The sequence below is a fragment of the Dermacentor silvarum genome, chromosome 1 (assembly GCF_013339745.2).
Source record: "Dermacentor silvarum isolate Dsil-2018 chromosome 1, BIME_Dsil_1.4, whole genome shotgun sequence".
NCBI lineage: Eukaryota > Metazoa > Arthropoda > Arachnida > Ixodida > Ixodidae > Dermacentor > Dermacentor silvarum.
In genome coordinates, this window is record NC_051154.1 from 382,033,591 (window position 1) to 382,058,064 (window position 24,474).

The window sequence follows — 24,474 nt, forward strand, 5'->3', positions numbered from 1 at the left end:
AATTTGGTAATTAGGGCAGTACTTCTCGAGCTAGATAATTAATTACGACTAGCCGATTAAATCTCAGCAATGAAAAAAATACTGGCGGCTACTCCACTGCACTGGAAACAATACGCACTAGGTTTGCTTCGCGTAACGCCGTTCCACTTTTTTTAAATCGTGCTGCATGATAGCTGGGACACCCTGTATGTTAGATGGAAAGCGAAAAACAATGAAAGAAACAAACTTGTTACACGATGACATCTACCGATACCAAGAGCAAACCCCAAGACCTCTACCCTTCCAACTGATTTTACTGAAACACCTTACACATATTGTTCCGTTATATCACAGGTCCAATCAGAAGGGTGCCAAGGTGTTCGCAAGACATTTTAAATATCAGTGTTTTCAGCAATGCTTTTGCTTTTGATGCACTAACTTGGCACGCACAATTGTACACACAGCACCCTGAAGGCGATATACATACAGTTGACAGCACATTTGTCCCGAGACCACTACACCTCCCATCGCCCCCCCCCCTCCCCTCTACCCCCCAGTACTGGCAATTGGAGGTTGCAAGGGCAAGTGCCACACAGATGTACCAGAAATCTTGGTGCAAGCACTTTTGCATTAAATGGTCATTTGCAAATGCCCAATAAATGACACTGAAACTGGAAACATCTCTTCCTTTCCTTTATTGTTCAATCACAGTTGAGCTTGACCACACTTGCTTTTATTAAAAAATTACAACATAAATGCAGGAGCCAGTGGCACAGGTTACTCCCTGCCAATGGAGACATGTATTTTATAGCAATTAACATTCTTAGCCTACTAACCCTCCTTTGACGTGTTGCTATCTAGCCACTTCCGCGTGACTCTAAAAAAACATGTCCTACAGTTGGTTTCAAACCCAATTTTCTTGGCACGGCACGCTCTACACATTAGACCGTGGACGCACACATAGAAATTCAACATAACACATTTACCAGCTTCAATCGTTCAAGCCTGTGCTTTGAGAAGCTTGGCACGAGACTTCCATCGCATGGCAACAATTTACTGATAAAAGTGAGAATGCACACTCTTTTAGCTAATGAATTTTTATGCTTGTAAAAGAAGCCTATGCAATTGTGCTGTAGTTGATCCGAATGCTGAGCCCCACTTCTACAGCGCCAGTGGAACAGAACAGGCTGCGGTTGAGGGGCCATGTTTCATGAAACTTCATTGTGGCGTCCTATGGTGTGCAAGGTAGCCCAATACAAAATAGAACAGGTGAACATTGTCCCCAGTACGATGTCAATCCCGGCAGTCTCCCTTGCAGTTAGGCCATGTAACCTAAGAGGGCCTTATCAGCAGCTGAGCTTGAAGAAACGGACCCCTCATATATGCAATTCGTAATAAACCCGAAACATTGGAAAACTCAAAATGACCAGTACAGATCATAAAGGTGTCTTCCAACAATACGGTGTGTTGCTACATTGCTTGAATGCTAATCACATTAACGTTGACAGTCATTGTGAAAAGGGTTCTGTCGTAATTTGATTTATTATTATTATTATTAGTATTAAAGTGTGTTTGAAAGTTAAAATATCCACAGCCGCAATTTTATGTTTTATGTACACCCGTGAGCAAAAGTATACTGACCGCCGGGTCGCCGAAAAATGGGAATTTCTTCGTAATTAACAAGCATAAACTGGCATTGATGATTACACTGAAAAGTTCGCAGTGTCAAGTTTGGACTGCAGTCCTCAATTTCAAGTTGCGTTCATAGGCAGAGGAAAAAATCGGCTTTTTCGCGCAACCCCTGGTCCGTATACTTTTGCTCACGGGTGTACATTTTTTATTTTTGCACTTTCACACATTTTGCACATGTGCAACAGCTCTTCAAGGACAGCTCCAGCAATTAATTGATGCATATATATATATATACAGTGTACGAAGCTTCCATCATACATTTTCCTCAATACTTTGTTCATGTGCACCAAAAAGAGCACATGGCCACACTGCTTGGTTTTTCTGCAACTAACAAAATCAAAGTGCACACTAGTGAGTGATTTCTACTGACCACCCTGTGGTTGCCACTCATGACATCAGCACAGGCGGAGCAGCACTACTTCTAACATCTTGTGATACTGCCATGAGCAAACACTATCAACCTCTCTAGTGGTATAAAGTTTTCAGCAGCAGCGTGACCTTCGTGAAGAAGTGATTTTTATATTTTTTCTTCTTTTTGCAATTGTGAACACACAACATTTAGGAATTCATTGTAGTTATAGAGACAGTCCAGAGGGTGCCATTCCTAGCATGCCTGTTACAGAGCCATATACTATACTGAGAGTTTGGCAAAGCACAGCCAGGAGCAGGCAACGTCATTAGCCAACATCTGAGAGCACTCCCTGCTCCAACATCTTTCGTCATGTCTACACCACCCATAGCTGAAGCTCGCGTTGGCTACTCCATTTGTGCGACCTCACACTTTTCACTTTTAACACTGTGGGGAAGCTCATATGCATGTTAGATTCACACTGTCGACTTCCATATGCATTAGAACCCAACATTTGTACGCTTCGACATGCCAAGTCAGAGCAAGCAATTTGTGCTCAATCCATGTACTTTCACAGTGATCTGTACTTTTACAGCCCAATACTCACTTATTTTTTTACATGTCATTCAAAATTTCAAAGTTTAGCACGTTTCAACAAACATATGCAAGCCATTAGAAGATTGCCACAAGAAGGACGCACACAAAAACACAGACGCACACACGAAGGTAACAATCACAACACAGGCAGCTTTACGATTGCTTCTTTACCGTCAGTTTTTTGTGTGCACCCTTTTAAAGCGGCCACTGTCTAGAAAGTACTGACTAGACATATAACAAGTTCTTCTGAAGTGAACGTAAGCCACTTGCCATTAATCCTGGCTGAAGCGTGAATGGCCATGAGTAAACGTGGTGAGTGCAAGTGGTGGTGAGTGTGCACGCTTGTGCCTTTGCACGCAGGACTATGCTCACACTAAATTTGGATGAGTCATTGTGAGTGAGTGGAGATAAACATCAGTGAGTATGAATGGGTGGTGGCATAAGTGTTGCATGTGTACATGCTCTTGCACATGTTTGCATGTCTTGTGCGCTGTATGTGCATATGCATGATTGTGCGCTGGTGCTGTATGTAAAGGTAGGCACATTCCATGAGTGCATTCACCACTCAATTCAGAAGCATGCGAGTGAGTGGTGGTGTATGTGCGTATGAATGCATTGACCAGAAAAAAAATATAGTGCGAGTATGTGCACACTAAATTTGCTGAGGTATGGCTATGATGCCCAAAACTATATAGACCACGGCTATAAACTGCACCACACATTCACTTGTCATAGCAGCTTGGATTAACTCACATGTACAAATGCGGCAGGCAAGTGGCACATTACCAGTAAGCAATAACAGTGAGCTAAAAGACACTACACGCAAAAACATTAACATTGTGACCACATTACGTGACACTTGGCACAGTATGCGAGGCCAAGGCACACCTTCAACTATGCACACTTTTGATATTTGAATGCAGCCAATTGCTATAGTCAACGCGTCACTGAGACTTCACAAGCTAGCATGCATGATCAAGCCCCATGGCATAGCAAAACATAATTGTTTGGTGTAACCAGTGTGATGCATGAAAAGGTGTTGTAAGCAATAATGAAGCAAGCTTAGCACGTGCCTCGCAAAGCTCAGAGTGGTCAGCAAAAGGCCATTTGTGGTGCCAAACGTTGCAAAACAAAAGAAGACTTTGCATCTTCGTTTTCAGAAGTTTAAACAGCCAGAAACATGGCGTGTTTCGGTTTGAACAAAACTGCACAACAAGGCAAGGAATAACGTGCAAGGGATAGCACCGAGGATGGAGGCCTGCTGGCCAGGAGTCCGGGGACACATCTTAACAATGTGTAATGGCAAAATTTATTTGCAGCAAATAAGTCCCATGTGCTTTGCCGAGAAGGGGTCTAAATAGCCACCACAGTTCTCACCAAGCCACTGCAGTTGGCTACATCTGGCAGCCTACATCACGAAAAGTGGGCACCACTAATCGGAGTGGGTAGTGTGGCAAGATGATAGAATCACGGAACTCTCTCGGAGAGTATATATGGCTCTGTCCCTTTCGCGCAACTGTTTTCCTATCGCAGATTGCATAGATTGACGGTTGGAGAAATAAACGTAACAAGAACGGCAGCGATAGGGGTATGCAGTCTCCTATTGCTGCCGTTTTTCAGCTGAGAATTTCCAAAATGCAAGAAACAAAATGCATGCACTCAGCTCAAACTTTGCGCAGTCTCCTGTCCGCATTTCTCTCACCCTGTGACATAACCACTCGCTGCCAATGGCAAGAGCTCGAAGCACCTACATAGCTTAAGTTTGCACTCCATAGTTGCTTACATGTTCTATGTGCATATATTACGGTTACTCCAGTGTGCTGATGATGCCGCTACAATGGTAGCAAACTGTGCATTCTACCACATTTCATGGTTGACATTACTGGTCGAGCAACCTAGGACCGCGCTACGTTTCTTTTCTTCTTTTCTAGCTTGCGCAGGTGGCTAGCAGAGCACTGTTAACAACAAAAAGGGTGTGGCAACAATGATGCACAGAGTAGAACTTGCACTGCGTGAACAACACTCACGAGTGTATTGCACGTACAAAACAAGGCAAACGAGATGACAAAGCTGCTCACAAGCGTAAATAAGCAAGTATATAAGCTTTTGTGCGAACTTCTTGTGTGCGCAATACAGAGCAATGCTCAGAGGGCAGAGGCGAAATATCAGCCCCCACCCCTAAGTGTTTTGTAGTCTCGTGACTTTTTTCTTAACGACCGTGTCTATTTGTATTATTATAAAAAGTACAGCACACAAAAATAACACCAAATCTTAATTGATTACGTTTTTGCTGCTGTGAAGTGGCTATCTGCAAACATTGTTTTTAAATAATCACGGTTGAGTCGAGTGTTGGCCTCAATTATGCTTCTAGTGAGCACCGCTGGGCAATGACGCGGTTCAATAAATGACTTGAGCCTTTTTGTATTTTGGCCCCATGGGAATGCGGCTGCCATTGCCAAAAACTCAACCTGTGACTTCGTGTATCTCAAAGAACACTAAAACCACCATGCCACATATAATCAAGTTATTGTGGTTTCATTTGTACAAAGCGGCCACAGGGCAAATCCTTCATGCCAGCCCTGGATATTTAACGTCAGTGCAAACCTGCAATGACAACAGTTTCCCCCGGTGCATTCCATCGACATGAGGTCATGGCATGTCGTCAACACAGGGGTGAGAGATGTGAACCATATGCCTCTTCTATTTAATTTTTTTTATTGCCTGCTGCGTGAGCGCCAAAGTGCCTGCCATACCCTCTCCTGTTTTCTCCCTCCTTTCTTTGCGCCATGTCTACAAGGTGAGTATTGCCTTCTAACACTACTTCGCTCCAGCGCCAGCACTGACACGCTGCTCTGTCTGCGTGGTAGCCTGTCTCTATTGAGTGTTGTGTGTTTGTTTACAATATTATGTACCATGTGAGTAAGGAACTTTGCTTATTCATCATGTGCTTTTATTCTTATTGTGACCGCAATGTCTAGCAAAGATGCGTTATTGCTGTGTGCCGTTCTGCACGTCAAGCCAGCGAAAGAAGCAACCAGGAGTGCCGTTTCACGAGATACCTGCAGAGATAATGCTGAGGGAACGATGGCTCAAAGTAATGTAGAAAAAACTGGCAGCCAAATTCTACATTCAATTACACGGCTGCGTGCAGCCTGTGCTTCTCCTCGTAAGCAACTTCCAAGATGACGGCATGAGGCGCCTGTTGAAGCCAAGTGGCATGCCCAGTTTTTCCATTGTACCTCTGGCGAACACTGTCCAAACCACAAACTGATGGAAGCATCATTAAATGCAAATGTGAACCATAGCCAGTAAAGGCACCTAAAACCAGGAGCGTCTACTCGTGCCTCTGAGACTGTCTCTCAAGAACTCTCTGTACAACCAAGTGTTTCAGGTGCTGGGTCTTCTCTTGATTGCTTGGATACACCATGCGATCTTTTGGCACACAGACCAACAAGTTAAGCTCATCAGCTGCCTACTTACAAAGAAATCAGTGGCGTGAGAAAGAGAAGAGTGTGAAGGCACAGAATGAAAGGCTGCGCCTTTTTGTAGATAGCTATAAGAAGAAGCTTGAGCAGTTGAAACAAGAGTGCCACATTGGCAAGTTTCTTCAGATTAGTGAAAACTCTGAACTGTCAAGCATTAAAGCCAAGCTCATCTTGGATCAAGTCATGAACTATAAGGTAAAGAGCTTACTTGGTCTGAAACAACAATCAGACAGTGCACTATACTATGTCACCGTACTGCAATATGCTATAAGCATATTAGATCAGAGAAGCTGCTTACTCTTCTCCGTCGAACTACACTGCAAAAGTACTTGGAAAGTTGTGTAGAAAAGGTTGATTTAGTGATCTTGTGAAGGCAAGTTTGAGCACTGAGCTGGAATGACTCAAAACTCCACAGTCAAACTTCACAGCTCTGCAGCCTCATCGTGGATAAGATGCGCATCCGACAAAAGCTCAAAAACAACAAACTGAGAGATGGATTAAAAATGTTGACTTAGGTGCTGACCTCAACCATCTTTTGCCTACAACAGAAAAAAGTTTGACAACTCTCTCTTGTGTTTTCTGCTGCGTGGGCTGCATGGTAGCTTTAAAATTCCCATAGGATACTTCTTTGCAAAAAGATGTTCAGGCAAACTGCTCGCAACAGAAATACAGCCAATCGTAAAATAGAGGAGGTAGGACACCAAATTGTGCACCTAGGGATGGACAACCACAAATTAAGTGTTGCAGCAATGGAAGTGTTGTCACGAGGGCATCTGCGAGCAGATAGCACACCCAGCTGATGCTTCAAGGCCACCGGTTCTGGCATTTGATCAAAGTCATGTTATCAAGAATGTTTGTTCACAGTTCCTTTCTAAAGAAATTGGCGGGAAGATCTCTGATGTTTATCTGAAGGACCTATACAAAATGCAGCAAGACTCCACCGTGAAGCCAGTCTGTTTTCTCACAAGGAAGCACATCTTTCCCACTAACACAGAAAAAATGGGAATGAGCACAGCTGTACAAGTACTGTCGCCCCTCATCACAGCTGCCTTGAGGTAGCCAGGCAGGGTATACTTGTGATGTGAAGTTTACAAATATAGGTCTAATCGTGGAATTCATGCCAATTATGTACAGGTGGTTTGTACAGATGGATGTCAGCAATCGCCAACAGCACATTCACCTAAATAACCGTGATGCAAGAGCATTCTCGGACTCTGAAGATGCAAGGTTGTACTGGCTTGAACTCAGTGTTTTGGGATACACTGAACACCTAAAGGAGGCAAGCTCGCAGGATAATTTTCCAAGCAAGGAGACATATCATGCATTAATGTTTAATGCAGTCTCAAATGTACAATACATAAAATTTATTTTTAATGAGTGCAGCTTTCAGTTTGTTCACACTCCAAAGTTTTCAACTGATCCAACAAAGTCTTTTTTGGGGGGGTTTATGAGATGAATGGCAAGCTACAATGAAGTCGCAGAAGTGAGAAGTGCCGTTTGTGGGCCTGAGAGGACGCTGAAGATTGGCACTGCATCACAGAAAAGCAACGTGAGCAGTTGTGCGTAATTCTGCTCCTGACAGGCAATGACCATCACTCAACTAAATGGCAGCACAGCCACTGTCTCTACAAATGTCAAAGTGGCTCAGCAAGCACTGCAAGAATTGTGCATGTCGACAAGACCTTTCCTACCCACCCCGGAGGTGGCTGCCATCACACTAGTAGCTGGCTACATATCTCATGTTGCGAGCGAAAAGATTGCATGTGACAACTGCATATCTCTGGAGCAAAACCTGCAGGGAACTCTGCTATGGACGGACTGATCTACCACCAAGACAGGATTGGGCTATTCTATCCTACGCAGCAGCTCATGAGAGTCCTGCATGCTCTTAAGCGTATGCAAAGATTATGCTGTAACTTATTGCAAATCTCTGCAAAAGCCACTAGATGAGCACTTGAAGCACAGCGCCACTGCTGTGACAAATTTGCCTGTCCTACAATGTAACCAATGTGATGAAGGCCACCGGCGAATTTTCGCAGAATTGATTGCAAAAAATTCATGAAGCCATTGCTTTCTAACCATGCATTAGACATCACTGACCAAAATGCAGTGGCTAAATTCTACCAAAGAAAGCCACTGCCATGCAAATTTGTGCTTAAACTTTGAAGAAGTTGTTTGAATGTGATGCTTTTCTTTTTTGTCAAATGTAAATGCGTGTTTTATAATCGAATAGGAATGTGTTCTCTCCATGTCTATATTTATTTGTCCAAGTCTCCATATTCAATTTGTATTTGTTTGAAATGTGTAGTGCACTTTATGTTGATAGCATGCTCTTGATAATTGACTTAAATAATACTGCGATAGTGTTTCCTTCCTGCCTTTATGTCAAAGTTTTTAGTATTTAATGCGCTTTCGAACACTACCCCTTTAGGCATTTTCTCGCACTTCTGTGCTGAAAGTATGCACGAAATATGCACACAACCTTGTAGATAGAGTAAAATTCAATAAAGCAGACGAACTGTGTACTTGGCCATCCCGCACTGCCGCAGGAGGGGGCTAGTGTCAGAAGCTAGCGCCACCTCGAGAAACACCATGACGATGGAAGCACAACAGGAGAGTGGTCAACGCAACAGGCAGATAGAGGAGTCACTGACCATAACACGGAAATAGCAACATCATGGACATCAGCTTCTGACAACCTCACTATCTGCAGCTTCACTTGGCCTGGCCATTATTGCTGGTGGGATTACCAAGTCGAAAGCAAGCAGGTAACATTGCTAAGCATGACACGGACCCTTTAACACACGTGCCAGGTTCTACACGTTTTGATATTTCTCCAAACTTTTGCACATAATGTCCCGGTATTAAACATATATTACACGTGTCACTAGAATTCATGGTTATCTCAAAAGAAAGTGAAGAATGTAACCTCTACTCCTCTACTTTGAAAATGAGCTTTTTTTTTTTTTTTACTCAACATCACCGTAAGGTATAATATGTATATTTATGGGACTACGTGAGAATGAAAGGAATGTGAACCTCAAACTAACATGCACAGGCACCCAAGCTCAATTACATGCGCCAAATGAGGTCATGAGCGCGACTCAAGTAAATGCGAGTAAAGCAAAAGAAACTGTGGTCTGTCCTGGTAGAGCTCGTCTTTGCCAACATTGGCAGAAACTTGTGGCATGAATACAGCTTGGCATAGGCATGCACAGGGTATCCAATGGTGGGGGTGGTGTAGGGGAGGAAGGAATGACCTCCAGAAAATTAAATATGTGAGGGCCCCAGTCAGGGTGCTTCAGGGGGGTCTGACTCCCCACACATGTGCACATGCCTATGCATTTAGGGGCTTGAATGTTAATGGTTAAGATGAGACAGGCTTGCACCATTGCACATGTCACCTAACCTTGGCCATCCAAAATTGAATGCTTCAAAGTAAGAATATTGAGAATAACCATGAATGCCAGTGACCATGGAACAAAGAAAACCTGCACATCCTCATAAATATACTGCTAGCACAAACAATAAATAGGGCAGTGTGTTGCTGTTAAATCCTGCAGGTGAAACAAGGCACAAGCTTTAGCGCCAATTATGACAGAAGACTTAGATCCACATATGGCTTCTCTAACATTGCCACAAAGTTGGTTATAACTGCTTGCGTGAAAGCCCATTTGAAGCTCGAATTCTACACTGCCAAACACTGGGCACATACGTGGTACCTTGTAAGATAAGTGAACTTCCAAGTTCAGCAGCAGTGGGCCATGACACTTGGTCATGTGCACTGCCTCATAAGGAAATCTTTTTAGCACTAGTACGACTGCCACAATGCTCTTATTAAACATGTGCTCCACTTAAATAGAGGCTTTCACCAGTATCCTACAGCTAGCTCACCTCAGTGAATACTTTATTCCCGTGGCTGAAGCACTGCACCTTTGTAAAGGCACATTCGCAACAGCAGGAAAATGTGCATGGTGCAATGCATTATTGTAGAATATAGGAAGCTGAACATCCTCGTCTTTCATGCAACAGCCAAGTCTTCCCATTATTTTCATGCAACTTCCTGCATGCTGTGGAGTGAAATCATGCCAGGTGGCTTGTTTAGCCAGGTGCACTCGTGTTAATTTGGTGATTGAATCTGGTGTCCCCCTGCTACACCAAAGCTGCTACCAGGGACATCATATCAGACTCAAGATTAATTCCAACTACCTGGCGTCCTTTTCTCAAGTGCACCAAAATCTTGTCACACTGCCGCTGTTGAAATGCAGCTGCAGTGTCCAGGAATCACACCCACAATAATGATTCACAGTCCCGTGCACTGCTCTGGATCATCTTCAACCAACTGGGATTGACTGTTTAATCTGCACCTCAATGAGTACAGCTGTGGGTGCAACAGGAATCCTTGTTTTCACTTGTGCCTGGCATTTTATCAGCCTAGTTTTCCTTCTTAGTGTGCCTGGCAAAGCAGAACTTCAGACAAGAATGCGAGAAGCTCAACAATGGTACTATCTTGCAGGTGAATTTTATTGCGGGAGACACAGTCATTATTATGCATTGAGACCAAATCAAGTAACAAAAGGTGGGTAAAAAAATGCAAAAAAGTTCTTTACTTTGTTATCATCCCCATGCATATAATGGCACCATTTCCCACAGTAAAGTTAGACTGCAAGTTAGTGCTTGTATATGTCACTCGTTTGTCAAGTTATGCAACAGTGTGCGCTATGAAATATTGACTAGCCTGCTTGCATGTCCTTGCTCCTCTTTTCTACATGCCACAGTGGCTATAGAATCCTGCTCCTGGGATCAAGGCCAAGGGTTCCCAATTCCCGGCCACCAGAGCTGTATTTGAGAGGGGGCACAGAGCAAAAACACTTGTGCACCAAGCTTTGCGAGGACGTGAAGGAACCCACAACTGGACAAAATTAATAAGGAGCTCCCGCCCCCATTAAGGCATCCCTGCATAGCTTCCGAGTTGCTCCGAGACATTCAGCATCACTCAATCACCCAACCAATCAATCAGTCTTTGAATCCAACTCATGATTAGTAGACTAAATCAGCTTGGCTGCACATTGCACTTCATGTGTTTGCCCTGCCATGTTTGTGCCTTTGCAGCTCTACACAATAATGTACTATGATTTATAGCAAAAACAGCCGCATTACTGCAAGACGTCGACATAAAAGATCCTAGTGCTCCAGAAGTTTTTTTTTCCTGTTTTTTTTTCTTTTTTTGATAATCTGGAAACAAGTATATTGGTCAATGGCTACTTATATTACTCCAACACTGGCAGCAGTAGTTTTATGCCCAGAACTCCTCTTTTTAACAAGAACAGGCCAACAACTGGACAGTAGCTTGTCCTTTCCTAACTTGTGCTGCTATTTTCTGCCTTTACACCCCTCACTCTGCCTTTCATTCACACCAAACATGTATATACATTGCAGGCAGAAAGTGCATGCGCAGTCACATTCACACACCCACTTACACGCAGATGCGCGCACCTTTACAATGAAGTCATTTTAAAAACCTGAGAGAATCTAGTTTCAAAAACAAACACTTTTCACACAAGGGACACTCACTAACTGACTCAATGCTTCAAAACACAGCATACAGATAAGCCAACTTGAAGACAAGACTGCTAAAGGGAGGCGAAGAAAGCAGCGAGCTGCAAGTTGACCAATTTTCTTATATCTGCTAAAGTGTGCGTACTTTCAATCCCTGATTGTGTTTGCCACTGAACATCACATGCTCAGTGGCTGCACAACAGCGGTGTAGGTCCACAATTGGGAATAAACACTCGCAGCTGGTGGTCCACTGCGGCACACGGCGCCCATGTCGTCGCTTCCTCTTCATTGCTGCTGTAGAAAGATGAGGTAGTCCATCTGCAGCGACTGTGGAATGCCTGTTCGGCGGATGGCCTCGGGTGACACGATGCAGCGCCGGATCTCTTGGAAACAGTTCTCCTTCAGTGAGCACACTGCATTAGAAAAGCGAGTCCTATGTGGACAAACAAAGAAAGACAGAACGCTACTACACCACTAGTTTCTTTCAATGCACATGTGCTGTAAAGATTTCCTTCGCAAGGTACCAGGCTGGCACTGCAAAGGCCAGAGAAGAGAGCTTATTTCTGAGATCAAGATATGCAGCGAGCATAAATTGATTGCTCCTAATACAATTTGGCTGTGTGGAGCTCAGGGTTACAAAAGGCATTGCCAATAAGCAGGTATCAAGCACTGATCCAGTGGCTCCGGAGGAAGATTTGCCCAAAGGCACACTCGATAACAGTGGTGCTAGCGCAGTGCCATGATCACTGACCAACATATGGGGTGAACTTTGTGTCATGGAAAACAAAGTTCCAGATGGCTTCAGCATCGATGAGTTTGTTTGCACAGATGAAGTTGTGCACGAGGAGATGAACGATGAGGCCATCATAAGTAACGTGTGCAAAGCTGACGATGCTGAGGTCCACTGAGGACCAACTCATGAAGAGAAGACGAAACCGCGAGATGTGCTAGATGCCTTTGACACAATTCGTTTTGTTTTTTGGTGAGCACAACGACGACGTGGCAATGGACCACTTTTATCAGTCTTAAGGCAGAGCTGTCAAGTTGCTGCAAGGCAAGGGTTGGCAAAGTAAGCTTATCAACTTTTGGCAATAAATTTGTTTTGCAAGCCATTTTCCTGTCTTTCATGTCTGATTCTGACACCAACAACATTCCTGCGAAAGTGAAAATTTTTGCGTTCCCCAGTGATTTCATTATTGCGGGTTCAGACTGTAGTTTGCATTTGTGATGCATGTTTCCCTCTTCTTGTGGTCATGTCTGCACGCCTAACTTTATTCTAATACTGGCTCTCAAAGGGTTAACAAGGACTATACAGTAAAACCTCGTTATTTCGACCCCTATTAATTCGGAAAATTGGATAACTTGGATTCATCCTCTGGTCCCGACAGGCATATGCAATACTTAATGGCATCAAACTCTCGTTAATTTGGATGTATTTTGCCCCACACTGGTTAACTTGGACAAACCTCGGAGCACAGCGAGCACGAAGCGCCTCTAGCGTGCAACCGAAACGAAGCAATTGAGTCTGCATCACCATTCATCAGTGGAAAACAACAGGAATGCCGGAACACTTCGTGGTAATTGTCTTTATAGCCCTTATTCTTGCATTTGCCACTGCGCATGACATTCCATAGGGCGCGTGCCTTTAAAATTGCATAGCCGTTATCCGTGATCGCATCGACACCAACCACAGTTCTGTCCACAGCGGTCTTGCTTAACAGTTTTAACTTGGTGTGTGCGTCGGCCTTTCAGAACTGCGTAGTCCCCAGCTGAGATGAGATCATGCCGAGCGACCATGGTTTCATCCACAGCGGTTGCAGCAAGCAGTAGTTTCGTTCTGACTGAAACAGCGTTGGCTGTGTGCCTTCAGAACTGCATAGAGTCAAGCCTCGTTAATACGTAGTTGGCCAGGAACGACGTTTAGGTACGCACTAACGATGTACGAATTAACCACCAATGCCAGGTTAGCAGCTACTTACCGGCCGGAAAAGAACTATGTCACGATGCTCTCAAACACACGCACTCAGACAGGCTTCATGATCGTGAAATCGGTGATCTTCACTTCTCGATAAGGCCACGAGTTCATGAGGCCCCGCTTACTAACAAAGTTAACAAGCACGGTGTAATGTGTGCGTAGATAAACACGGAACACATCTCACTCGATGACCGTCGAAATTCAGTCAAGACGCCGGAGTGAGGAGGCGCGGCAGCAGCAGCGAGCGTGCTGTCTAGCTTCAACGCGAACTAGACGTCAAAAACACAGCGCACATGAAGCTACCGGCACTAGTTGCACTTTGTCTCCAGATCACTTTGAAGATGAGGCCCGCGCGGGTGCACACTTTCTCCACGTCGCAGATCACTTCCAAGATACGGCAGCCGCCGCCGAAGTAAGCCCCTCCCTTTCTCGCAAAAGAAGCGCGCCGCGCTTCCGCCCCCGCGCACAGGATATTGAGTCAGCTGACCCTCGCAAGCATAGAGTTACTATACTAACTCTACAGGAAAAGCTGGGCGAAAAAAGTGAGAACCGCAAGGGCGCTGCCGTGTTGCTATGACTCATTTGGCAGCACTAAAAATACTCAAAAAAATTTGCAAAAGAAAGCACTAACACGTAGCACGCAGGCACGGATGTTTGAAGTTCATTCCGTACATATTTCAGAAAGATCGGATGGCTATTTAGAAAATTCTGATGTAAAATTTACGGCGCCTAAAAGGCTGCGTTTGCAGGCGCCTTAAATAGATGACGCTACCATAGTGACGGAGGCTCGGGATCACGTTGATTGCTCGCCTTTTCCTGAATCGCATCTCGTCATCTGCGCATGTGCGCCTGCATAGGGTAGCAACATGGCAGCGCCCTCGTGGTTCCTGATTTCAATACATGGGGGCTACGGGAGCTTTTCCTGTAGAGTCGGTTATATTAACTCTGCTCGCAAGCTTTCACTCACACATACAGCGTACGGTGCACGGTGACAATGCTCGATGGCAACTTTATACGAAACCTCAAAGCAACGTCCACGGTGACGGCGGAAATGTGCTTCACAATAAAATGTGCTTCTGCGCGGTTACTACTTGAATTGAATTCGACGGCGAGAGTGAATTCGCACCTCCTACTGGCAGCTTCTTCGCGTTACCGGGAGCTAATCTCGAAGGCCATGCTCTTGTGCGCGGCAATCGGCAACAGCTGTATGAGCACGAAATATGTCATGGTGCCCATGTTTTAAGTTCACTATCCCTGGCAACTGTCGTCCCGGCATCGCAACCCGAGAATCGAACGTCTGTGCACATTAGATTTTATCAATTATGTGCCTGTGCATGCAGAACAAAAAAAAATAGTACACCCTAACCGCTTGGTGGGCTATGAGCGACTACGTAGCTTAATTAATCGGTCAGTCAATACATGGGGTTCAATGGGGGCTGGGTGGGGGAACCTTCGCGACTACATTTAAACCGCAGTTACACATTACCGTATTTACTCGATTCTAACGCACCCTCGATTGTAACGTGCACCTGTTTTCCATGACCAAAAGAGAGGGAAGAAAATCCTTTTACAGTACCGCGCACCTCATGCTTTCATACAGAAATACAACTATCGCTCAAGAGTTACTCTCAATACACTAAAGCTGCAATAAACTTTTTTAAAAGTCCCAGTTTCACCCGAAAGGCGAAGCATTGATTGTGACAGCAAATTCGCAGACAGCTATACGAAGTAAGTTGAATCTCGATAATTCGAACACGAAGGGGCCCGAAAATTTGTTTGAATTAAAAGAAGGACTTATTTTTGACATACTTGTGCACCATAGCGCTACGTACGAACAGTGCGAGTCGTGAAATATCGCAGCACGCAAGCACATAGCGAGCGAGGGCCACGAAACTGCCCACGCTGACCAACGCTTGCATCCTGATAGCGCCTCTCACAACCACAATCTCTCTCTCTCTCGCATCCCGATAACGGCAGTGAACGAAACTTCAGGGAGCGGGCGGCGCCGGCACGGCTTCGGTGGTTCCCTTCGCCCTCACTCTCAACTCCCCCGCAACACCCTCACCTTCGACTGTCTCCATGCGCGCCCGCCGGCCCCAGCGCCAGCTTAGCCCATTCCCCTAAGTTTCGTTTTCTGCCGTTGAAGCGAGCATTGGCCGGCGTGGGCAGTTTTGTTGGCCGGACTGGGCCTCCGCGTTGCTTCCCTCTGTGCCGCAGCCGCAGCGTTGGCTGAGTTGTCGGCACGTACACATGTGTTCCGGGGCGACGCAGAAGCGGCGACCTTGCCATTTGAGACAGTGAAATTTTCGCCGCACTATTTTTTTCCTTTCTTTTTCATTTCTCCATGCAGCGTTGAAGGGTCCCTCCTAAGATTTTGCTTTATGGCGCTGTCGGAGCAATGCCGGTCGGAGGCACTGCCACGTGATTTGGCGTGCGCTGATAGCATTGTCGGTGCGCGGTTATGTTCGAATTAACCGCCACAAATGCTTTCGTGTTCGAATTACCGAGCGTTTTCGCCCATTGGAATACACATAACTTTGACGGGATCACAGCGTCAGTTCGAATTAACCGTGTTCTAATTAACGAGATTCGACTGTAGTTTTATCGGCCGTATAAACTTGTAAACATCACTTACTCTGCCAGCTCTGCGGTCGTGTCTGCGGTTGATCGTTTGCTGCTGCGCGCTATCTTCAGTGATCACGTTTCCCGACCTTCAGCATCCACCGAGTTCCTAGCTGTTTCGTGCTGCGCTTTTCGTCGAGCGGATTCGCCGTTTACAGCGATGGCACCGACTGCTCCTTCGTCTTCGTCCGCGCCTTCGAACGAACTGCCAACTGCGAACTGCCCTCCGTGGACGAACTGCCATCCGCAGACGTTGCCTTCGACGATCTGCGCGCTGCCGGCGTGTCGATTCCAGCCGGGATAACCTTTGAGGGCTTCGCCGACGCTGACAAAGACCTCGAGCTATGTGCGGAGTTGACCGATGACGAAATCATTCGTCAAGTTACGGAGGATTCCGACGACTCCGACACCGAGAACGAAGAGCCAGCTCCTACACAGCCAACGAGCTCGGAGTTGACGCGAGCACTGATGACACTGTCATCGGTGTACAGCGGCAACATGACGTTGACTGAAATTAAAACTTGTAAACATTCACTGTTTAACTAAATTGGTAGACTAATGCCTAAGCACACGTACTACAGCCCATGGTCGAAGCTACGGGAGCTAGGCTCGAAGTGCGTAGGAGGCAGTCATATTGAAATGCTGATGGTGATATGGTAGCGCAAATTTAGGGTCGTACTCGATTCTAACGCACTTGTTGGACCCGTTTTATCGGAAAAAAAGTGCGCGTTAGATTCGAGTAAATACAGTAAGCGGGTACGTATTAACGAGGTTTGACTGTAGTCAGCATTCGTGATCACAGTGTCGATAGCGACTACAGTTTCGTTCACAGCAGATGCGGTAAACGGTAGTGACAGTGCACATTGGCTACGTGCCTTCAGAATTGCGTGGTCGCCATGCATTCATGATTGCATCGATAGTGGCTACGGTTTCGTTCGCAGCAGTTGCAGCAAGCAAGTTTTTTGTATTGACTCAGTGCAACGCATAGGAGATGCCGCAGCCCGCACGTTCGCATCAAATCCGCCAGCTACATTGCAATAGACTGACGATCTGTTGCTGATCAGCTCACTGGCGAAAAAATAATTGAGATGTGCGCGTGGTAGCGAAAAGCATGTCTTGGATGACAACACTCATTCTGCATTATGGCTGCAATGTGAAAGAAGCCGCTACGCCTTCGCCACTGCGTCCACTAATTAGTCTCGAGATGACAAGAATTGCAGTTTCCCAACTGCTTTTATGCAAAGTACAAACAGGATTTGCTGATTCATTCAGTAAATAAAATCGCGCTGATAAATTCAGCATTTGTTTACTGTTCTCTTGGTACCCTCAACAATTCGACATTCGATTAATTCGGACATTTTTTTTTTTGGTCTCATGAAATCTGAATTAACGAGATTTTATTGTAACAGGGCCATAAACGCATGTACATCCCCCACAGTCTACGGCCAATGAAAAAGCGTGATGATGCATGCCAGAAATATGGCGTGCTGGCAAACAAGCTCGATTCACTATGCTCAAAGTTGCAAGCACGGTTCAACATCACCTCTGTGTCCTGCAGCAGGATTAAAAATATAAATTATGGGTTTTTACGTGCCAAAATCACAATCTGATTATGAGGCATACCGTATTGGGGAACTCCGGAATAATTTCGACCACCTGGAGTTCTTTAGCGGGCACCTAAATCTAAGTACACAGGTGTTTTCGCATTCCACACCCATCGAAATGCGGCCATCGTGGCCGGGATTTGATCCCGCAACCTCGTGCTTAGCAGCCCAACACCACAGCCCCTAAGCCACCACAGCGGGTTCCTACATCAGGATCAATATGCATGGAGAGTCAATAATACCAGACCTGACATCAGGATCAATATGCATGCTTAGTCGATAATTTTTCAGGACACTTCCTGTTTTGCATAACTTAACGTCTAGCACTGTAGCATCTCATTGGAGCAATAGGCATCCTGTTTGTTGACTTATCCAATGAATGCAGTAAAACAAAAAAGTGACCACCAAAAGTGATCAACTCAGAATACGGCCCCAAAACACAGTTTCACAAAAATGGTCCATCAAACATGCTCTGCGAAATGTTTCGGTCACTTGATGTTCGTCAATCACGAGTCTCTAAACCAGTCTCCAAAGGCTACCTTAGAGCTCCAAAAGGCCTGACGGTCTATAGACACTACAGCTAGAGATAACTGGATGAATGAAGCAATGACAGCTTCCTTGAACCATACATAAACAAAACAGATCTAAATTATTGTAATCATTTGGAGCAGTACTATGATTTTATCCTCATAATTCCTGCAGTTCCAGATCTGCTATCACCCTTTTACTTGTGCAGGGATGGAAAAACCTCAATAACTATTTAAACTTGCACACATTATCTGGCTCTGCTAATTTTGCAAGTACACCTGCAACTGTTCCAAAATACCTGAACAGTCGCTGACCGTTTATTTGGACGCTGAAAATTAGGACATGCTCGTTTATTCGGAGACCTTCGCGGCACGACAACTCGTCCCATTGAAGTAATGTATAACCACGACCGATAGTTCGGACGCCCTACAGCACGCCGTTCTATTTTTCGGACTCCGGCGGCCTGGTCAGATGTGACGTCGAATGCCACGATAAGGTCATGATAAGCTGGCAGCGATGTTTACACTTTGCTAGGTTGCCAGCACTGAAAGGGCACGCTTGCTATGGTTGGATTGCTGGTGTCTAAATCCCCGCAGCACCTACAAGTTACAGTTGCCAATCTCGAAGGCTATACTTTTGTTGGCTGCACGTATTGGTTGTCGTGTTTCGGTTTTAGCCAGTCCAGTATCCATTGAGTGCATATCGCGGCCAAACAGCAGGCCAGGCCAAGCCAAGCCAGTGTGCTTGGAAGTCGGTGCTCAGCCTTTGCATTGTCAGTTGTTACTTGACCTAGGCCTTGTCAACAGCTACCTTTTAAGTCTCGCTCTTTTACTTTGTGTGCTAGGCCTGATTTGCTTGTTTGATCTCGTCCAGTCGTCGCATAATGCGAAATGGCTCCGACGCCACCCGTGCCATCTGCGCCAACGAGACGCGGCAATTACAAGACTCTGACGATGGCGAAGAAAGAAGCCATTATTCGTCAGGTGGAAAGCCACCGACCTCAAATGCGAAGTTGCTCGGGAGTTCTCCATTTCGAAGCAAACCGTCTCCGACTACTTGAAGAAGAAGGGGAAGATCCTGGAGGCAGCGGAAAGTGTCTGCGGGGAAGCAGAAAAATTTTTGCGATGGCAGCCATCCTAAGCTGGAAGAGGCCTTGAACATGTGGCTGAACGCCACTGTAGCTAAGCAGATACCCGTGTCTGGCGATCTGCTCAGACAAAAAGCAGAGACACTGGCCCTGCGCATGGATATTACTGGATTTAAATTGAGCGGTGGCTGGCTGCGGAATTTCAAAAAAAGGTACGACCTGGCATTTAAACGAATGTGGCGAGAGTGAGGCTGTTGACCAAACCTTTGTGTCGAACTACCGCGCAGACAAGCTGTGTGCACTGCTGCTCCAGTACTCTCCAGACAACGTCTTTAACTGCGATGAGACAGGCCTCTTTTATAAAATGTTGCCTGACAAGACGCTTGCTTTGTCCGGGGAGCCCTGCCACGGGGGAAAGCATAGCAAGGAGCGTCTGACAGTTGTCGTGGGAGGCAACATGTCAGGAACGGAGAAGCCTCCGCTCCTCGTTATAGGAAAGTCGAAACATCCTAGATGTTTTAACGGGGTCAAGACGCTGCCTGTCTGGTATGAGGCAAACTCTAAGGCCTGGATCACCCAGGATCTTTTCGAAAAGTACATCTGGAAGCTTGACCGAAAATAGGAGCTTCAGAACCGCAAGGTGCTCATGTTCGTCAACAACTGCGGTGCCCACGGGCACATAACCAACCTGAAGGCGATTGATCTAGAGTTTTTGCCACCAAATACAACATGTGTATTGCAGCCCATGGACCAGGGCGTGATTAAGAACTTGAAGGTTCACTACCGATCGCGCCTTTTGAATCGCGTGCTCTTGTGTGTGGACCGTGGCAAGAACTACCTTGTGGATGTGCTGTCGGCCATTGGCATCGTCGGCCATCGGCATCCTGTCTGATGCCTGGAAGGCAGTGATGGTGGACACAATCCACAACTGCTTTCGCCATGCAGGATTTGTCCTTGCTGATGAGTACAGTGCCACAGGCCACGACCCCGCGGCTGAGCTGCCGCCTGACACAAACGTTATCGACGACCTCCGTGCCAGTGGAGTCGATATCCCCGCTGTTACGTTTAAACAGTTCGCTAACTTCGACAGTGCCGTCCTGCCCTGTGCTGAGTTGGATGATGGGAAGATCGTCTGTCAGGCTCTGGAGCCGCTGCAAGTGGACAGCGACTCTGATGACGACGCACCGCCCACACCACAGCCATCGAGTCCGGACTTGGTGCAGGCCTTGACGACGCTCTTCTCTGCCTATAGCGATAGCCAGACAATGTCGGAAATACATGCTGACCTGATCGCGCGTAAGCGTGCATCTGTACAGTCGCGCATTGACAATTTTTTCTGTCCACTGCGACCATAAAGGTACTTTTTTCTGGCGAATCCTTTTTTTCAGACTCTCAATTATTCGGACCTTTCGGCGGTTCCCGTCGAGTCCGAATAAACGGTTGGCGACTGTATGTCAATTTTTTAAAATTTTCTTTTTCACAAGCCATGTAGTTTTACTAATTCCTCCCATTTAATTTATCATTCACCCTTCACTGAATTCCAGTGTGCATATACAGTAGAACCTCGTTCACACGTTTTAAAATACACGAAAAATAAACGTACGACCCGGGAAAACGTACAATTCGAATCCAGTAAAAATTGAAGCTGACAGGCCCATATTAAGGTGCAAAGGCAGAAAACATTTCTTTCTTGCAAAACATAGTTACAGTCGAATCTCGTTATTTCGAACTGACGCTGTGGTCCCATAAAAGTTATGCGTATTCCAATGGGCGAGAACGCTCGGTAATTCGAATGCGAAAGCATCTGCGGCAGTTAACTCGAGCATAACCGCGCACCGACAATGCTCTCAGCAGCACGCCAAATCACGTGGAGGCGCCTCCGACTGGCAATGCTCAGACACCACCATAAAGCAAAACCTTAGGAGAGACTTCTCAACGCTGTGCGGAGAAATAAAAAAGAAAGAAAAAAATACCACGGCGAAAATTTCTTCTCTCAAATGGTAAGGTCGCCATTTCAGCGTCGCGCCGGAACACGTGTGTACGCGTCGACTTCTCAGCCAACGCAGCGGCTGCTGCGCAGAGGGAAGCAACGCGGAGGCCCAGTCCGGCCAATGAAACTGCCCACGACGGCCAACACTTGCTTCAACGGCAGAAAACGAAACTTAGGGGAGCAGGTTAAGCTGGCGCCGGGCCGGCGGGTGCGCACAGAGTCGAAGGTGAGGGACCTACGAGAGAGTTGAGAGGGAGGGCGAGGGGAGCCACCGAAGCGACGGGGTTGCCGAGGCCGAATGGGCTTCCCTGCCGCCCTCCTCCCTCACCTTCGACGCGGTCTCCGCGCGCGCGTCGCCGTGCCGGCACGGCCCACTGCCTGAAGTTTCGTTCACTGCCGTTATCGGGATGTGTGAGAGAGAGAGAGAGAGATTGTGGTTGTGAAGAGGAAGAGGCACTATCGGGATGCGAGCGTTGGCCGGCGTGGGCAGTTCCGTGGCCCTCGCTCGCTATGTGCTTGCGCGCCGCGATATTTCACGACTCGCACCGTTGGCATGTAGCGCTATGGTGCACAAATACGTCAAAAATAAGTCCTTCATTTAATTCAAACAAATTTTCGGGCTCGTTCGAGTTATCGAGATTCGACTATTTTCTGCTGGTGCATCACACCCTTGGACAGGAACAACTCCTTTTGCGCACATTGCAGACCCTTGGCCACATTTTCGTTCTTTCGTGCGGGAGAAGCTTTGTAAGGCTTCCAGGCCAGCAAGGGCTTCGGCGAAGGTAGCCGGTGGACGCAAGCCTTCGTTCTTGCCGCCGTCTTCAGGCTCCTCGTCCGCCACCACCTCCACTACAATCTCGGCGAGTCGTAGCGCCCCGCGCCGCGTGTGGCGTCCGCCTGTTTTCGCCGCTTAGCAGTTCGCGTTGAAGCGAGGGGCGAGGTAGCGCAAAGGTCAATTTGCTCGCCGCTGCTGCCACGCTTCATCACTTCAGGCGAATGCAGAGAATTCGCAGAGGGGGGGGAGGGGGTTGAGCACTGCAGAGAAGCCACACGGCGGCTGTCGGCCACTTAGCGCTTCACAAGCACACGAGAGCGGCCTTTTTGCACACCTGAATGATAATTTTTCGCTGCAGAACGTATCATACGACGGCAGTTTGCCAGAATGCTGAACGTTGCTGCCGAATAATCATATTTTCCGGGAACGTATTAACCAGAATGTATTAACACATTCCTCTATGGGGTTATGTTTATTTTTCGCGATTGCGAACGTAGGAGCCGGGAAATCGTATTAAGCGGGAACTTATCAGCGAGGTTCTACTGAATCTCCATTTAAGATTAACTTTACATATACTCAATCTAATTTTATTTACTTTCCTCAACTATCGACAAGATGCTTATTTGTACTTGTCAATTTCTTTTCCTATTCACACACTGTGTACACTTTCGGTACAACTCTTCCTTTGAGTTTGTATATGACTTGTTTTTACACTGTCTGAGGCCTACTGCTTACATGTCGGATCTTAACATTTTTGTTTGTATGTGCGCGTGTCACCTCCTACTTCTCAGAAGTACCTGCAGCACAACCCCGTGCCATCAACCACTAATCAACATAGCAAGTTTAGGTTATATGCTAGAAGTTGGTGCGTGCCCTCTAGGGAGCGTTCTACCACAAAAATTTTTCAAATTGTTTCAATAATAGCCGAGACAGAAATATTTTAGTGCCACGAACCCATGATTTCCGGAGGCAAGCACCACTGCCAAGAGAGACAGACACTCTTTTCCCTTGCACCGTCTAGCCTCCAGAAGCGAAATTCCTTGCCTGCGTTCTCCCATGCTGAAGCCGGAGAATCGTGTGATGCATACATCACAGGCCCCCCCTCTTTTTTTTTTCTTTCTCGCTTCTTTTGTTGCGTGGCGCACTTCCGGTAAGGGTATCGAGCGCGAGCTGTTGCGTTTGTCTTATTTCACACAACGCATGATTTTGCGCACTGTGCACGAGAACACCTGACTAGCAGTATAAGTCAGTGCTGCACGAACACCGAGGCAGACTCAAGCAGATCACAGAGCATGATTGCGCCCTGGAAAACGGTAGAAAATGATAGCTTTGTTGTCAGCACGCGCAACTGCACGACGTGGGAACAAGCAGACGAAACGGAAGTACATCTCTCTTGCTGCGGTGCGAAGTAAAACAAAAACATGCAGACATTCGGTTTGTATGTTCAATTATTTCTCTAAACTTTAATTCGTCTATTGAAGCAACAGATTAAACAAATAACTGATGTTGCCTTGAATAATTCTCAAAGTCCCGTGTCACTACAAGTGACGTCACAGCACTGCGATCTACATAGGCGCACTTGTGCGATATACGTCAACTCTCTGGCTGGGAGCGCAGCACCCGCGAGGAGAAAGGCAAACGGCGTTTGGTTTGAAATTTAACCTCTTTCCGCGGTATGTGGTGGTGTAATACTTAGCAGACACGATCATTAGCCCGCATTGTATGCAGTGTGCTTGGCAGCTCAAAATGGCCAGACCTGGTGAGGGGCCCTTCAACAAAATATCAGGCACCTCGATTCCCCTTTCTTCTCGTTCTGCGTCCTGTCTGTACTTTATGGGCATGCTTGAGTACTGCAGAAAACCCTACAATGGAGATGAGCGCTCGCTTCAGCACGCTCCTTCCCACACCACTATGCACGCACCCATGTTACCCAGCACATTCAAGCATTCAAGGTCAGGAACCACTAATTCAGTGAAATATATAAAATGCCAAGGAGCCTGGCCTATCACTGACCAGGCAGGGTGATGAGCACCACCTTGCGGGTGTACTGGGGTTGCCCATCGGGGCCCAGGAGCGATGGCTCAGGAGGGTGGAACACCTCCTTCTGATGAACGACCATACGATCACGTGTCACTGTGTCACGAAAGATCCACGGATGGTTCACGAAGGTGTCCACATCGAGCATCTGCAATGGCACACAAGACACAATGAATGACAAAGAGCATTGACGTT

The 24,474-nt window shown here is 46.4% G+C and overlaps 1 protein-coding gene across 2 annotated transcripts in view; it reads right to left on the bottom strand.

Moving 5' to 3' along the window:
* Positions 1–655: 655 nt before the first annotated feature.
* The window catches only part of LOC119437500 (von Hippel-Lindau disease tumor suppressor-like), a 64,898-nt gene continuing 41,079 nt past the window's right edge, over positions 656–24,474 (bottom strand). For both annotated transcript variants that reach the window (XM_049660615.1, XM_037704507.2), the window contains exons 3-4: positions 24,256–24,427; positions 656–12,074 (exon numbers count right to left, since the gene is read on the bottom strand). In XM_049660615.1, coding sequence (XP_049516572.1) covers positions 11,947–12,074; positions 24,256–24,427 — 300 coding nt within the window. In that variant the 3' untranslated portion in view covers positions 656–11,946. The remainder of the gene's footprint in view (positions 12,075–24,255; positions 24,428–24,474) is intronic.